This window comes from Egretta garzetta, unplaced genomic scaffold (genome assembly GCF_000687185.1).
Source record: "Egretta garzetta isolate BGI_Z169 unplaced genomic scaffold, ASM68718v1 scaffold163, whole genome shotgun sequence".
Taxonomy (NCBI): Eukaryota; Metazoa; Chordata; class Aves; order Pelecaniformes; family Ardeidae; genus Egretta; species Egretta garzetta.
This window is the reverse complement of record NW_009259308.1, coordinates 1667732-1686264: the sequence shown is the minus strand read 5'-3', so window position 1 is coordinate 1686264 and position 18533 is coordinate 1667732. Positions and strand designations below refer to the sequence as shown.

General features: G+C 38.9%; 1 protein-coding gene across 1 annotated transcript in view; it reads right to left on the bottom strand.

Moving 5' to 3' along the window:
- The window catches only part of SLC44A5 (solute carrier family 44 member 5), a 105306-nt gene that overhangs the window by 26788 nt on the left and 59985 nt on the right, over window positions 1-18533 (bottom strand). The window contains exons 5-7 of the mRNA XM_035891742.1: window positions 12301-12374; window positions 4818-4902; window positions 783-867 (exon numbers count right to left, since the gene is read on the bottom strand). Coding sequence (XP_035747635.1) covers window positions 783-867; window positions 4818-4902; window positions 12301-12374 — 244 coding nt within the window. The remainder of the gene's footprint in view (window positions 1-782; window positions 868-4817; window positions 4903-12300; window positions 12375-18533) is intronic.

The following is an 18533-nucleotide window of genomic DNA, read 5'->3' as shown; positions in this document are numbered from 1 at the left end:
CCCTCATCCAAATTAATACTGGACTTCACTGAACGTTGTCAAGATGGCTGAAACCATACTCTGTCACCTGCAGTTTAATTACACAGTACAATTACTTTGGCAGCAAAGTTGGATCAGAGCACTCCTGCACCTAGTTCCTCTGACCTACCCCATGCCATAAGTTGTTGCCTCATAAGATGAACTGACATAACTGGTTGTGCAATAGTTCAACAAACGAGTTCAGTAAAATGGTGTCAGGAGGATAATTTTAACCCACAGAAGTTCAGTGACTGGGTTTATTTCACAGCTTCACAAGAAGCTGTAGCACAGCTAAAGGAGTACAAATTGGGGCATAAGGAAAGAATAAGCTTTCAAGATCTTCACTTTTGAAAGTGTCATAGGCTCTAACCACACCCAGATACTACTGTCGCTGGGGACATGCACATTTTCCTGAACATGTCTAGTTTGGAAAATTCCAGATATCAATCAAAATTATTTTCTGCGTGCACTGATTACTACTGGATAGCTGCCTGTGATGAATTCATAAGTAACAAATTGCTGTATTCAACTAAACAGACCTTTTTTGTCAAATCTTATCCAAACTACACAATCTTGTGCATTTCTGGTTATTTTTTCTTACCATCACAGGCTACAGAGACCGTGTGCTACACATGTCATCTATGAAACAATCATATGATATTTGGTAGGATATGAACAGCAATTTTTAAATCCAAACAAATGTATGTCTAGTTCTTAAGCACCATGACTAAGAGGCAAATATTTTATCTTTATATTTCACTCACCTGTGTTGTAGGGCACTGTAGGTTTATTAACACTACGGGGCTGGCACATTTCAGAATGTTAAAGTAAAACAAAATGGTCTTGTTCCTATGGAAGTGGATATAAGATAATTAATGTTATAAATATGGGGGCTTATACATCCTACCATTCAAAAATTTATAGCATACATCAATATTTAAATTCTATTATTGTGAATGGTCATATTGCAAACACAAGACAAAAAAACAAATCCCAGGTAGACCCTGAATGTTCTGTGCCAAGACATCTCTGAAACCGGAAGTATTTGTTCTAAAGAATGCTAATTTTGAGAACTTTTTTCCACAGCAAGGTTTTAAGCTGAAACAACCCTAGACACTGTTACAGGTATCTGTAGTCCTGCCTCTAAGAAGTGAGGTCTGTAAAATATCCCTGCAAAAGCACTGTGGTCCCTTTGCTTACACCAAACACATTGTGTATATACTGCATGCAAAATTACTATCAGCAAATGCTATACTCTAAAAGCTGCCTATTTTTTGTTGATCAGAAGGTGGCACCAAAATCAATCAGAAGATTTTTATGGTTGGAAACTGAAAGCAGCTGGCCAGGAAACAGAATGATAATAGCGCTAATAAACCTCCTTTGATATAAATAAGGGACAGTCTGAGGGGTTTGCACCCCAGAATCCACACAATTGACAGCTTCTGGAACTTGGGACCTTGAGGTAGCTGTCACCTCAGTTTGGATTTGTTGGAAACTGACTACCCCAAGATCTCTGGATTTAAACACCTGGGTTTTGAAGACAGCAAAATATGCTGTTAATCTTTGAGTTATGTCAGAAAATTATCAGAAAGCTCTAGTGAAGATGGTACAGTTGTAGTCCTGCTCTTTTTACACGAGACTTCAAAGTCAGCTAGCCATGTCAGGACTATGCAGTGTCCCTGCAAGAAATAATGGTGCATGTGCCCCGTTGTGGCCTATGATGTGCATAGTAAGCGGTGTTTGAGCCACCACTGAACCCCACTGTGGCAATGCAGCACAGATGGAGCTCTGCCTTGGGAGCAGGATGGCAGTATTAACAATGAAGTGTGCTTGGGCTATCAAGGCTGCCCTTCTTCCATCTGTGGATTTAGCACAACTCCTGCTCCCACATCTCTCTATTGTATCCCCCAATTCCAGGACATATCCTCTGATCTTCCACCAGCACGTGGCTCCCACCAATTGCTGAATATGGCTATGCCTTCAAAGCCACTATATAGCATCACTGCACATTCAAGATCCCTTTAAAACTGGGATTAGCTCAATTGCCTGACATTTTACAAGGTTAAATTGTTTTCACCAGGGTATATTCTACTATGCACTGTTTAACAAAACAAGCATATTGGCAAAAACAATTCACTATCACTAGTTGTTATTTCTTCAAATCAATAGAATAAAATTTTGAACTGAAATGTCATTGTTCTTCAATAGTTTCTTGAAAGTATTTATAATCTGTGAGCTGCTCAAAGCCATTAATGAAATCTTTTTTTTTCCTTGTATCTTAGCCCACTTGCTGATATTGATAGCAGAAAAGAAAGTTTAAACATATACATAACACAAGAAAACAGCCACTGAGAACTAGTTTGGTATTCTTTACAATGAAATTGTGTTGTATTCTGTGATTACGCTGTGCTCTGTAGAAGGCAAAACAAGCTTAGAGATTACATGGAGATTAATGGGTGGATTACAGGGAGACACAAAGAGGCCTAAGAGACTTGCATGACAACACAAGGTAGAAGTAATTTGACTGCATGGAATTCACTGGAGTTCAAATGGGGTTTTGCATGAGCTGTGAGTGTTGGCTTGGTTTTTTGCTTCCCTTTTCAAGTGAGATTGCTGGGAATGCTTGTTCCAAGCACAAGATTCAAAACACAGAGACTGTGATTGCTTTCCAAGAAAAAAGTCTCAGACTACGCCTCTGGGGACTTTGGAAAACCATAATCCTGGGTTAGACTTCCACACTGTTTACTTTCAGGGCATCTGAAAAATCTGACAATGGTATCAATGAAGGCCTGACAAGTACATCCCACACCTTCACTTTCAGGGACTAGAGGGACTTGTTCAGAGGAGCCTCCTGGCCTACTGCCACAAACACTCTTGCTTTTCCAGTAGGTTGTATTATGTGTCTTTTGGCTCATATTTTTATAAGAAACTCCTCAATGTAGCAAATAAGTGCCAAAATGCTGTCTCAGTAGCTGTATTATTCTCCAGCAGTCATATATATGGAGGGACATTAGTGAATACAAACTGTAAATCACATTGTAAGAAATAACCAAAGGGAAGAGTTGAGTAACAAAGAGAAAGAGGGAATGGAAGTGGATGATAAGAACCAGAGAGAAGCATCTTGCTACATGCCACACAGTGCATGGATGCTGTCTGACACTCCCAAACCCATTTGCCCACTGCTTCCTACAGACCAGAGAGAGGACAAGGACAACTGGGCATGGGAGTGGAGAAGGGGTGCAGTGAGGGGAACACACACAACACTACAACTTTTTGACCTAGTTTTTTGTCTTCAGGAAGTTGGACACTCCAACAACTGCTGGGTAGAATCTTAGAGGGTGGAACAGGTCTCAATACACTATCTGTTTCCTCTGAAAAAAAACTTGAAAGGATATAAAGTCCTAGCTCTACCTCTGTTCCACTCCCTATCTCCTGCTCCTCCCCTTCTGAACTGCCCTTTGGACAGCGGCTTCCTCAGTTTTTTTCCCAGAAAGATAAATGGGAAAAGAAACAAGCTGTAAAGAGCTGTTATCAAACATTAACTTCTGTTTTGCTTCCTGCATAGCATCCAGCTTCTTGACAGTGACAAGGGCATAAAGGGTGCCTAATACTTACTTTTTAAAAGGGAGAAGGTGAGGGAAAAAGCAAACTATTTTTTAAATTGTTTCATAAAACACTTAGATTTTCAGAGAAAACATCGATGTGACTTTTTCTTTCCTGAGCAGCTATTTCCATGTAGAAGTACTCTGTTGATATCAAGTAATTAATTTAACTTTCACAATTCAAAATTTAAAAAGACTGGGAGACTGAGACAAGTAAAGAGAGCCGTTTGGCTGATATCCCCATGGAAAGTATGGTTACAGCTGCCTGTCTCCCAGACCACTCAGTCTCCTCTCTATTAGCATTGGATGAGGGGTCTGGAAGACAAGTCATATGAGGAGCGGCTGAGGGAACTGGGGTTATTTAGTCTGGAGAAGAGGAGGCTGAGGGGAGACCTGATTGCTCTCTATAACTACCTGAAAGGAGGCTGTAGAGAGGTGGGAGTCGGCCTCTTCTCCCTGGTAACAGATGACAGGACGAGGGGGAATGGTTTGAAGCTGCACCAGGGCAGGTTTAGGCTAGACATTAGGAAAAACTTCTTCACTGAAAGGTTTTCAGGCTCTGGAATGGGCTGCCCAGGGAGGTGGTAGAGTCCTCCTCCCTGGAGGTATTTAAAAGAAGGATAGATGAGGTGCTTAGGGACATGGTTTAGTGGTGGGATGGCAGGGTTAAGTTAAAGGTTGGACTCGATGATCTCAAAGGTATTTTCCAACCAAAGTGATTCTATGATTCTATGATAAGCACCAGAAAAAAACAAGAGCTTTTCCTTATGGTCTTTTCTGTTACTCAGTGCATGTTGAGAAAAACTGAGAACGAGGCTGAAATGCTTTGGGATTACTCTTATCCCAAGGTGGGCAGAATTACTCAACAGGCTATTAACTATCCAAACTTTGGCAGTCAGAAGCTGTGCCACCTAGTCACTTTCTATGCAATTAGTGATGCAATCTTTAAGTTATATTGATACTTTACCAAAAACATTCTCTGAATTATGAAACCAACTGCATTATAGTAATAATTTGGGTCTAGATTTGCACTGAGCAACTAATCTATTTCTGAACTTCATTTGCAATAAATTCAGTAGAGTGTTGCTGTCTTTTCAACTTCCCACAAGAACCCCTAGCAGACAGAGAGATTTGAAACCTCACATCTTATTCATAGTATATAAGTAATAAAGGTGTGTGAATAGATTTAGTACTCACTCATTGAGGGTATCTTTCTGACCACAGAACTGCCCATAGCTGTCAGTTGGATAAATCACTTTCCTGGGGTCACCGTGCACCCAAGCTGCAAATACACATACATCCTTTAACATTTTAGTCAAGTGTACACAGTTAATAGCTGAAATTGATTAGCATGAAAATATATCACCTCTAGTGTACCATTTTCATCTTTGCTGATCACCATTGAAAAGCATTGGTTTATAGATTCCCTAATGAAAAACTAAAACGTAAAACAAACTGAATTGAACTAAGATATGGATGAATCAGTAAGGAAGCAAACCAGTTCACTTTTTACCTTCAGGGCACATATATCTGGGTTGTATCCAAAAAATGATGTAATGGACTTAAAAGATAATGGTTACTAAAAGAGGAAAGAAGAGCAGCTAACTATGTAGACAAATTTCAGTGTTCACAAGACAACCACAATGGCATTGAAATTAATGGGATTACCTGGTGTGCAACAGAAATACACACGGTGTGACTGAATCTAATGGACTCCATTTGCGCTAAGAATGGAAACAAACTCTCACTTTGTAAACGAAAACATTTCCTGACCTCTCACTTGGCAATTGTCCCATTTTTCAGTTATTAGGTCTGCACCTGGCAACTTATGTATTATATGCTAGCATGAACCATAGTACTGAAAGGGAAGAGAGGTTTATATTGAACTTTTAAACTTCTTTTCTCTAATTCCAGGCAGGATTTCTTCTCCAAGCCATTTTCACCTGCACCATTACTTCCCTTTGAGGATCAAGTACACACCAGCTATCGCTATTAGTATTGTTATTTCTAAGCTGTTGTGTGCCGACCTGACTAAGCATTCTTCATGACTAGCCAATGACTAGCCTTTGAACTGTTCTGAGTACTAACTGCTGATTTGACCCTAAATAACGGAAATGTCTTTTTTTTAAAGTGTCGTCTGAAAGTAAGATATAATGCCAGAATATAATTCCATATCACTACCCTGAGCTGACACCCTAAAATCAGGTTGCTAGAGAACTGTTAGAAAGACCACTGATCTTCTCCCAAGCATTTCCTTGTGCTTGTATTATGTGGAAAAGATTACAGGTATTACAAAGATTTTACTCGCAACCTTCCCCCTCTCACACTATATACTGAATGTCAGGAGCCCACTTAGCATACATTTTAGGCTTTGATCTATGCAAACCACCTTGAACTTGCTTCTCTGTAATTACCCCACTTTTCTCTCAACTTTGTGACATTGTATTTAGTCATTTGTGAACCTGTCATTTCCCTCAAGGTCACTTTGGTACGAATAACAGCACTTAACAATAATGAGATGTGCAGTAGAGACAGAACCTATGTAAGAACTCAGAGCAGCAGACTGCAAATTTATTGAAATGTTCAGGACAGATGCAAAACATATCTTCAGTGACTTGCAGATAGTTACAGAGAATCTGTAAAGCTACCTTTCACCTGGAACAGTTTTAGGTAACCAAAATGAATCTGCTAGTTCTTTTTAACCTATGTTAGTTTTTCTGTGTTTTGGAGGTTGTAAATTAACCTGCTGCTTGGTATCAAACACTTTCTGAACATTCAGATTAACTGCATTTCAGATTAACTGTGGTGTTCTGCTGCTCAGAGACAGCTAAAGTGCTTCACCAGTGTTAAACCCCATTTACTTTTTTATTTGTTAGCCCCCACCTACTTATTTCAGTAGCATTATTTAATAGGAGCATTTAGAAGGCATCAACTCTCTCTTAGGAGTTACTACAGTCAGTTGATAACTCATATGTGTACGTGACATTAGAAAGCAGACAGCTCTCTGGTCATTGCAATGAGTCTGCAGGTTATGCCATGTACACTTTGACTCTAACAAGAGGGAGTTTTTCCTTCTACTTTAATATGACTTTGCTTTTCATATGTGTAAAAGCCTGGTTCCAAATGGATCAAGCTCCTATACAGACCTGAAAGACTTATCAGGCCTTACTTGTATGAGTCTAACCCATCGGCGATTTCCCAGCCCCCAAATTAGTTTTTTTAAATTAGTTTGGCACATTATTAAAGGGACAAATTTTCTGCATTTGACTGTATTTTTTCTTTAACATCAGCAAAACAGGAGGCAGTAGAGATAAGCCCCACCATGTCAGATTCAAAGCACCGGCGAGAATTTTGTAGCAAAACTTATATCTGTTTCATATAGATAATTTGGAAGTAGTTGCTACTGCCAACAATATCCCTTTCCTAAGTAGTATATTAAACCTGGAATTATTTTTCACTCCTCAGACAAACTTGGGAGAAGGAGATAAACGCTGTAACATAATACTGGTTTAGGGTTTTTTTGCTGTCTCAGTCTTATTAAGGATCTTTCTATAAGAAGTGCCCATGTGACCAAGGCTTACTTCCTTCAGCCTGTTTGGGTGGACTAACAGCCAACAAGAATAAAACTCAGCTCGTCAAATGGGCAGAGCAGTGTATTCTCCTCACATTCTTTTTAGTTCTAATACAAGATCTGCTGCAATATTTCAAAAGGCTCCCTTAGTTTCACTGGGTTTGTATCAATCCTTGGTCTCAAATTTAATCACTCATCTTTTTGCAGGGTGTTTCTTAATTTTTAGTAGAAATTAGCAGAGTATAAACAATGGAACACACTGCTCAATTCTGAATAGAATTTCTGTTCAGACTGTACCTGCTTTGCCATTATCGAATTGTCTAAAACTACTCCTGCTTGGCAGTAGCTGTCCTGTGTGCCTAAGGCTTCAGTCATGTTCTTAATAAAACAGTATTAAAAAGAATCTGCTTTTAAAAAATAGACTTAGCACACTTTGTGAAATTCCATCACTGGGATCAGCTGCTGGGTGGATGAAGATGCCTCTCAGCTAAATTCCAAAGTGAATAAAAAATAACTTGTCTGATTTACAACATATACATTTAGCATTTAATTAACTTGGTGGCAGAAGGAGAAAGGAAGGGACCAACAGAAGAGAAAATACACAGCTTTTTTCGTTGCCTGTGCCAGGGCTAACCATAAAGATTAATAAACTAAATCCTCTGTCACCTTCTTTGCAAACTTAGAGCGATGACAGTGAAAGAATCCACGCGATAAATACAAAATTTTTCTGGCCTAGTCAGTGAAGAGTAAGTACCTAATTCAACTGTTGTCACTGAGTGAAGAAGGTTATTGTAAGAACTAGCCTGACAGAGCAGCACCATATTTTGCATGTTGTGCTGCACTATCGGTGACTGACTATCAAGCACTAAATGAAAAGGAACCTAGTCACATAAATTTTTATTCCAGCACGCTCTGATGCTCATGAAGCTGCAGTCCGAGTGCTGGCACAAACATCTGGGCTAAAGCTAAAAAAGAAAATTAAAGAACAGCTGAACCATATTACACAGTTGACTCAGCCCTCAGAGCAACAATGTGACATCCTATGACACCAGCATAGCATTTTCAGGAGGCCTGCAGTCAGTCCTTTTATTGATGTGGAGCCAACACACATGGACAGTATCAAAAATAGCTAACATCCATCACTAAATGTCTATCAGATGCACGCTTTTTTTTCTGTGCTCTGTGGTCTATGTCAGTGATTGTAAAGGCTTGAAAGCTCCCTGTCAAGGAGAAAATGTAGTAAGAACATCATGATACTTAAAAATGAACTGCAAACCTCTTTATACTACCTGTCTCGTTCCCTCTACCGTGTAATTTTGAAAGGGCAGTCTTTCATATCATTATTTTGCTTCCCTTAAAGCTGTATTTTTAATGTTTTAATGTATGGAGAAACGGACCTGCCAAATTGTTTTTACAGCTTTTTAACACAAGCGATTTACTAATGTATTGAAACAGGCAACAGAACACATGATACAGAATTTGTAAATCCATGTTGGTAACACTGGTATTGTATAAGCATCCCTCGGAGCAATGCAACAAGAGCCACTACTTTGAATTAACCTGTCCTTTGGAATGTGAGGCTCTTTTCCAAGATAACTTATTTGCCACCTTTTATGTGCACTTTTTTGAATTAAGATAATCTTAAATTAAGAGGCCAAACATTTGTAAAGTATCACCCAGATAAGCCCAGTGTCTGAAATAAACATGAAGAGTTAAGTCAGTTTGATAGGAAGAAAACCTACACAGAATGTTAAATTAGCACTGTTAGTTCATTTGTGAAGTTAAAAGAATGGTAAGAAAGTAAATCAGAGAATAACTTTTTCTTTTCAGTACAGTCACTCAACAGCAGCTATCACTGAAGCAGAACTAAGAAAGGTTAGTATCAAAAATCATTTGGTTTCATCTTTCAAGGAGAATTAATTACTTTTTACTCAGATTACATTTCAGCCCCCCTGAAACATAAAAAAGTTCTACTCCACTGTTACACAGACACACATATAGCTGAAGCCTACATGAGCTATACATACAATACTGAGGGCAAAATTTGACTCAGATTTTCAGTCATAGCAGCTATGTGATGAACCCGCATTTATGGCTTTCTTCTCAAGCCAAATTAAACAGGCATCCAGAGTGGTATTTTTTTTTTCTATAGGAAAGCATAATTAATGAGTAAGGATCGATTTATAATCTATTCTCTCTTAATGTGAACTTCTTTGACTCTCATGTATTTGTACAGGGCTGGCCCCTGGAACTGTACCAAAGCTGATCTCATCTTTGACTTAGAAATAAATTAGAGTAAAAAGAATAGCTGAGGCACAGTATAAGGAAAGATGAAAAGCACGGACCACGTGGATCCGGATTTGGAGCAGAACTAAATGTTGCTAGATTGAAAATTCAAATCTTCTCTCTAAGAAAGGTAGAAAAAGTCCCCGGCTACAAATTTGGTGTCTGGTTCCAGGAATAGGTACTAGTTCTAATCAGTATTTTATAAGGTTTGCAAGAGAAGGCTGTTCAGACACCTTGTGTCCAGTAGGAAATCACTGCATGTGCAGAGAAGGGATATGACTAATGCACTGTCTCACATCACAGTAACTACATTACAGACATGAAGAAGCAAGGAACTGGCCAGTCCTCTTCGGCTGCTATCTACTTCTGCATATGGGGTTCTTTGGAAACTGCACATACAGAGTTGACACAGAGTTCTAGCCAAAAAATCAAGGAGATTTATATAGTGCTGGAAAGAGAGCCAAGATCTGGCAGCACAAGAATACTGTACTGCCAGAAACTGCCAATGCTCTCCTTTCCCTCTGTCCAGGTAGCAGCACTTCAGAATACTGCCTGTCTGCACAGGGGCAGGTCACCAGTCACCAGAGCATTTGTACTCTCAAGAAAACAACAAACGTTCCTCTGATCTGAGTCCAGCTTCTTCAGTTCAGGCTTTGCATTTGAGCAGTGAGAGAAAAAGAGAGCAGAACATCAGTGAAGAATCGGTGAAGTCAATCGGGTAGGAGGAGGAGGACAACAGGACAGAATTAGAGGGATGTCCTTCAGATATGGCATACTCTCAGCACCAAGTGGGAGGCATGGCAGGTCTGCAACAGCTGTGCACAGTCCACCAGCTACTATTGCTTCTTAGGACTAATAATTTACCTCCTTTTCTTCAGCCTATTCCAGAGAAGCTTTAGTAAGCAGACATATATATTGCATGTATATTCCAGTAAGTCCCTCTCCAATCTTCTATAACTGGGAGCCACTTGACTATTTCTGCTCCAAATACTTTCACAAGTCAAATGAACATTAGTGTCGATTTGGGTTTAAGCAAAGTGGGAACAATGCAATTAGGCCATGAGGGCAAGAAGATGCTTCATTCCACAGCAAAGGAAACAGCCCACAGGATTCAAACAGTAGCCAGAACTGTGATGAGAGTGTACATGCATGATTTTGCATACACAGAATCCAGTAGTGGCTAACAACAAAGAGATCCTGGACTTGTCTCCACACAGATGCCACTAATGTTAACTTAAGCATCATAATTGCAGACACTGATCCTGTGAAAAAATTGTCAAAGTCAGCATTTCAAGTCAGTCTGAAGCTGACTGTACAATCATGCCATGCAGCACTGTTAGCGACTCTCTTCACAGATCCAATCCCAAAGAGAATCCTATAGTTTCTGTAATCTCTAGAAGTACGGCATAAAATCAAACACAGCTCAAAGAGCTTCTGAACTCTGCCCTCTTTTCTTACATTCATAGATCTCAAGTTACCATTCATTTTCAGGAAACAGAAGCTGAGAGATTAGATAAGAAAGAAAAAGAGTTTTGAAAAGAAATAGTTTCTTCCACCTGCAAGCATCATCAGCCATCTGTTACCCTGGTGTTTGCTTCCTAGTGCGGGCTTCTCATTTCCTTGCAAAGGCCCTCCACGCCTCTCTCACTTGCTGGTACATACCATTTGCTTCCTCACTTTGTCTTCGTGAAGACATAAAGGTTCACAACGGGGCAGTAAGGGCAGATGAATAAGGGAAAGAAAAGATACACTCAGAGAATTCCCAATGCTTGAGAGAAAGAACAGATTTTTCAGAATGTGTTCTGTGCTCAGCTACTACAGGCAAGGTGAGAGAAGACAGCTCAGCACTGTGGCTTGAAGGATGTTATGCTACTGTACAATTTAGTGGGAGGACAGAGTATTCTCTCAGACAGTTATTGGAACCACCCAGATTAAAGCAGCCTTGTTTACAGCCATCTTCTCATGCTACAGACAGCAGATTTTCACAGAATGGGTGGGGTTGGAAGGGACCTCTGGAGGTCACCTTGTTCAAAACCCCTGCTCAGGCAAGGTCACCTAGAACAGGTTGCCCAGGTCCACATCCAGACAGCTTTTGAATATCGCCAAGGATGGAGATTGCACAACCTTTTCTCTCTACAGAACCGAAAATGGTATTACAGAATTATGAAGAAAACAAATGGCTTTTCTTCTATGTGAGGCAGGGCCAAACCAATCTTTTACAAGCAAATTAAAAGAGCTCAGGCAGACATGCAGATACACAGTAAGTACACTTTTACAGTATCATTTGTCCTTTCACACACAGGCATACATACAATTGTCTCACACAAACAAAATAAAATGGCTATTATTAATGAGTATCCTGATGTGCAAACAGCTCTGGATCCCACAATAAATGAAGTCATTTCTCTTACTTCTCCTTTTACTGCTCACATAGGTTCTTTCAGTAATATTTTACAGAACAAAAAGCCTCTTAAAACTAAAGCGTTTATCTCTAACTTTTGCTGTCAGATTAACAACGAATGAAAGTGAATTTTTCCACCACAGTTACTTTATGATAGCAAAATTATCAAACCATGTAATTTTTACTTGAACACACTCAATTTTGAGTTTTTCATCAGTAAACAGATGGTTTTGAACTTCTCCCTAATTACAATAGACACTGAATGTGAATTCATTATTTGCTTCTCTAGGCAAGGCATTCTTATTGATTGGAAAGGTTTACACAGATTTAAGCAAAAGGGACATCTCAGTTAAAAATTCTGACATTCACAAAGTTGCTTCCCCTGTGTATGAGAAAGCATTACTATACCTGTGTTTACTTACCCACAATTCCTAATGCAATGTAACCCAGAATGACAACTATGAAGATCACACAGCAAATAATGTCTGTACAGTGCCTAGGGACAGAAAGAAACACTTTTTAAAAATAAGGTGTCTAATATGAAAGCACCAAGTGTCATAGGGTATTTTAACATCTGAATAAGATGTCCGCATCTGCATTTAGTAGAAGTCTTACAAAATCATGTCTGAGGTGTAAGGCCCTGCTTTCACAGCAAAACCCAGCAAATAAATGTGTATACCTTTTGCAATGTAGAATGCAATATAAAAACATAGCGAGAAACAGGTTTAAATATTCTTAAAACAAATAATACATTACAATGTTGAATCCATGAGAACACTTATGGTATAAGCTACTACAGGACATCTGCTTCAGCATGTCCCTAAAGCTGGTATCAAATATTGCAAACAATTGTGTTGAAAGAAAGGTTCAGCACAACTTACCTGTACTATAAATAGCTTATGAATGGAAAAATAACAGCATGAGATGAAAAAAGGCCTATATGCAACTACCCCTGATCTCTGCAAAAAATTCTGCCTTGGCTGCATGACCTAATTGGAGAACCATTGCTTCTTTTACAGACAAGCAAGCAAAGAACAGCACTGTCCAGTCTGAAAACTGAGCCAATGAGTAAACCATGAGTATCCAATTAAATTGCTGTCTTCTACTTATTGGTCTGCATATTAAGTTCATGCAGGCAGAGGAGTGGAGATGTGGACCACTAGACTAATTTTTCTCCAGTGTCCGACCTTGATCAGAGCAGTTCCAGGAGTGTAATTAACATGAAGTATGACACTCCCAAGCGAGCAGGAGGAGGTCAGTATGCACTTGTGGAGACCATCCACTACAAGGGCTCTGGCTGGGGTCAGCAGTTCTCTCCTTCACGAGCCAACTTCACAAGCCCTCATTTCTAAAGATGTGTGGAAGCAAAATAGTTACCATCCCACAGGCCTTTGCAGGCCTCACTGGTTAAGAAACATTTGCAGCTAATGGTCTTGCTAGGATTTAATTAAGAAAGGAGTGAATTACTCGTAACAGGGTATGCTGCCTAGAGCCTCCTTATCTGAAGGATTTCAACAGCTGTTGTTATTTACCATATCTTGCTTATCTGACACAGTTTTGGTGGAGAACGTGTTGTATAACCTAAAGGTGTATGAACTGTAACCTCCCCATTGGGGCAGGCCTTGTGTCCGCAGAGCCTATTGGGGTGCTGCTCCAGGCTGTCCCCACAGCTGTACTAACAAATTGCTGCCATTCTGACCTGATCCAAATCCCATTCCACTTTTCCATGACAGATGAGTGAGCAATAATCACCCTGGGAAAGCTAATGTGTGCTTCAAGTTAAAGTCAAGGACTACATTAATAGAATGAGCGATGCTCATCTCTGCTCGCAAGTCCATGCTTGCCAGTAAAAGAAACCTTAGAATCCAAACTTCAGCTGACACACATTCGTCATTTAGCATCCACCATTCCTTCCGTTTTCCAGTTTATGTTTCCTCTTACAGAGAACCGTTATTCTTTAGCATAAAGGAGATAAAGATGGCAGATCTTTCAAACAGTTGGAGAACTTGAAAAGTGTTTCCAGGTGTGGAAAAGGAATGAAAAATCCTGTACGCTTCTCTAGAGAGACACAGTCTTAACATCTCACTGAAATAAATTTTTACTGAGGCCAAGGTGGTACAGAATTCAAAATCAGTATGACAGTAATCTAAGAAAGAAGAGTGCTTAAAGTAGAAGAAGCAATGCTAAAACAACATGGCTCATTTTCCCAGCCTCCATTCAGAAGCAGTTCTGACACTGTTCAAGCTTGGCTCTCACTGCATCAGAGCCGTTTTTAAGAGGTACAATATTTAATTCAAGATGTCTCAGGAGAAATATGGCACCATAAATACTTTAATTACAACTCCTATAGTCTGAAAAACCTCTCCCAGTCCAATTCTCACAGGTCTCATTTTATGATACCTAAATGCAATTAAAGGTTACACCCGTTTGTGCTAAAGCTGCCTTTTAAAGTTTTGCAAGCCACCATGAACAAGTACCCATAAACACTTTACCAGAATGCAGGATTTTCTGTTCTTTGTAATGCCCAAACTTCTGTATAATACCTAGTAAAACTCACTGTTGCCAAGTATTGCTGTTATATAAATATTTTAAAAATATATAAGAAGTACATAAATCCTCTTTTAGGTGGCTTCAGAAAATTCTGGAACAGTTCATACAGACTAATTGTTGTTCATACAAAATAATTGCTTATTTTACTACATACTACAGGTGAAACTCTGGCTCCATTTACATCATTGTTAGCTCAAGTAGCTCACTTTCAGTGTGATCATAATATTACCTCACAAATACAAGGCTCCACAGGAGAGGAAAAAAGTGTAAAACAACTTAAATGTATAAATTAAAATAACTCTGTAAAGACACAAGGTGATACTGTGAAGATTCTGAGAGTTTCCAAAGTCACAGGAACTAGAACGATGGGAATAGCCTCTTCCTAAACAGGAGATATTGGAAGCCCATGCTTATTGCTGAAACCTCATCAGAAATTATCCAGCCATGCTTTGACTGAAAACAGATTTGATATGAATTTTTTCAAACTAAGAAAGCAATTTGTTATGGCAAATCTGCTTTTTCAGTTTCTTTCTGGCTAATGAGGCAGAGCAAGATCACTCAGGAGACTGAACTGCTAAAGTGAACCCTAAGAAAGATGGATTAATGGAAATACGATTAAAAGAACAGGAACTGAGACCACTACTTACCATACGGGCTCTATAATCTTTCTTACAGATAGCGCTATCATACTTTTATATAACAATTATGTGTAAACATTCAAATATTAATGAGAAAAAGCATTTTACATTTCTTATGATATAAATGACAAAACATTAAAAATGCTTTTGCTGATAGCCAGTATTGGAAATGTTGATGTTTTCTGGTACTTTTTAGATAACCAAGTTCCATAATCTGAACCAAAATAGAGTGAGTCTATGTATTTGAACACAGGAGTTTCCATAGAGATAAATTGCTGATAAATCCATCAGATTCATCATTTTCCGATGACGTAATAAAAGACCTTCATTTGGTTAAGTGCACAGTTCGGGCTCCCACATCACATTTTACTGCTTACTGCTGTCATTTAGCTTAATTTATGGAGCCTGATTTGCCTTCCACCATCCCTCAGAAACATACTGGCTTCTTGGCTTCTCTTGCTGTGTTACATGTGGCAGTGCATGCAAACAATACTTTGTGCGTGTGTAATGGCATCCTAGCAAATAAATGAATGCAAAGATAAAACCATCCGCACAGAGTATTAATGCATAAAAGCCATTTATTCACTGACAGTTCATGCACTTAATCGTTAATGACTGAGTAGAACCTCTCTCTAGCAGTTTCATGCCCAATCTGGCACAAGTGCAATTTCGCTCAAGATGCTGCACTAGCAAGAAACTACAACGTTTATTAGTTAAACAGCACTAGCAGCACATTAGCACCTACAAATAGTCTTGAGCCCTGCACTGTGCAGCCACAGAGCAAAACGAGGCTTAAGATGTTCACAGTGTGAGTTCCAGGTTACCAATTTCAACTTTGCTGACACATTAAGGTGACCACTAATGTCCTCACTTCTGAGTTCCTCCTCCCTGCCTGCTTAACAGTTTGTGTTTTGAGACTCCCCTAAATCACGGTGCATCAAGGTGATGTTACACTATGCCATACAATGTTACGAACAGCTCTGAAGACCACTTTCTTCACTGGGGCTGAACTGAGAAGAAAGATCTGCTGTACAAATGGGTATTTCTATCAGCACAGTGACATTGAGGGCATCATCCTGCACAGTTGAATAAATGTGTAAGGCGCCCATAAACTAAATATTTGCAGAGAAAGTTCCTTTCAAAATCCCCCATGAATTGCCACTTCTACTGTGGAGGCCAAAGCTGCACAGAAAAAGATATTTATACAAGTTTTCACTGCAACCATCAACTTAAATTCTGCATTTTCTTAATGAGTACGAGTGATCTGCACTGACCTGCATGGATTTACTAAGCTGATGTCTTAGTTAGAGGCACCATGCTTAAGGAAGTATTGTTTAGTTCTGGAAAACTCAAATTTCAGTATCTGCAAATGAGCAACCTCTGTAGAAACTGTATGCCCTAAACCTGGAACACAAAATAAAAACTCAAAGAAAAATGTAGGTTTCCCCACTCATATCAGCAAGTGCACAGCACGTTATGTTGATACAGACAACAACATGTAATAAAATATATATGGACCAATCAAATACCAGTAGGAAGAAAAATAATTTTATATTCTACCAACATTTATCTATGGTAGATTCTTAGTGTAGTCTAAGTAACATCTTTAGCAGGCTACTTAGTTTAAAAAGCACAAAGGATAATTTAAATGTCAAAATTATTTATTATTTCAATATTGACCACAGTACCAAGTGATGCGCCATGTAGATATCTACGAGTGACACTTTTATATTTGTGAGAAGGTGAAGTTTGTATTGCTAGTTAAGGTCAGGAATTTTTATTAGTTTTTTTCAAACTCTTAAAGAAGGTAGCTAAATGGTTAGGGAAATTTACTGATATTCAATTTGCATGAGAATCCATTAACTACATTTTCTAATCACAGAGGAAAAGGTGATCTTTGTCTTAACAAGAACACTGAATTTCTAGAAAGATGTTGAACAATTAAAGATAGTCCAGGAGGTGTCAGGAGTTTTTAAAACATAACAAGAAAAAAAATTTACAATGTGTCTAACCAGCAAGAGGAATACGAGAAAAAACAAAGTACATAGAGGAGGGAGAAAAAAAGAGAAGGGGCAAGGGGAAGAGTTAAGATAAACTCCACAAAATTGGAGTTAAGTCAGAAGTGTGATTTACTAATCTGATTTTGCCAAAGCAGTTTAGAAAAATACACTATGATTGTATTGCCTATATAAATTCCCTTACTGGACCTTAGAGAAAATCTAAAATGGAGGAAGACAGTTCATTTTATACCCAAAGTAGCACAATTGCATTAAGAAAAAGGAGAAGCTTGTTTTCCCACCTGTATGATGGCACCTGACGGATTTATCCACAAACATATTTAAGATCTCTTATGATGATTTTGGTGGAAGAAATGCTTTTTTATTCTTAAAGAAGCATAACTCATTCTGTCTAAATTCCTCATGACTCCTTAACTTCACAAGCCTTCCCCACAACATTCCCTCCTTCATCTGGCATTGGCATGGAATACTGAGATAATTCAACAGAGCTCCTCTCTCATGTGACAAATCTGCCTGAAGTCCAGTATGAGAGACCATTTCAATGCTGGCGGTGGGGGGTGTGGGGAGAGATTGACAGACAGCTTTAGGGTTGAGACACTAGCAAAGCATTCATACATTCAAAAATGAGAGGTGCCCAACTTACTCAGTTCCTAGGGTTGAACCTCTAGGGGCAGGGAAAGATGGCTTGGAGGAAATTTCTACCTTTGAGGAATCAGAGATAGCCTAGACTTAAAATATGATGTGCTAGATTTTGTCTCATAAGAATTTATTTAAACTGACCATCAGATCTGGTGTGAGGAAGGTATACATCTCTAGCTCAGACTGACAGGGAACACCAGAAGTTTCTATTTTCCTTTAGAAAGTCATCTACCAAAACTCCTGCTCCATCATTTTAAGCTGAGAAATTGCAGAGCTACTGCTTCAACCTGTAAGCTTACTCACTTGGTGAATACTATATATATAAACTTACAAGTATTTTCTGCTAGTAATGTACATAGATGAACACTTAATAACCTCCCTAAACTATCACTTAAATTCATTCCTATCCACAGTGCATACAAAGTCTCACTGGCAGTATCATAAAGATGCTTCTCAAATTAGGATCAACTCCCTAAACAAACATTTCCATTTATTTCTAAAATTATTAGCTTTCAGAAAGGAAAGAAGAAATACATCCTGCGTAGGCAAGAAGTGTGTGTGTTCAAATGAGAGTACCACAAGACTGCAGTGTTCTCTGTCATAAATTTTCTGCTGAGAAAGATAAAATTGATAAATAACTTGTGGTTCTCTAATTTGTTCTTCTCTCTAAGGATAGTAAATGCTAGTTTAGAACTTATTCTCTATGTTACACTTACATCTGGAAAAACGCTGATGAATTGCCCATGATTTCTTAGACGTTTTCTGAGCAATTTCACTCTACTTGTAAACTACCGAACCTTCTAAGAGGTA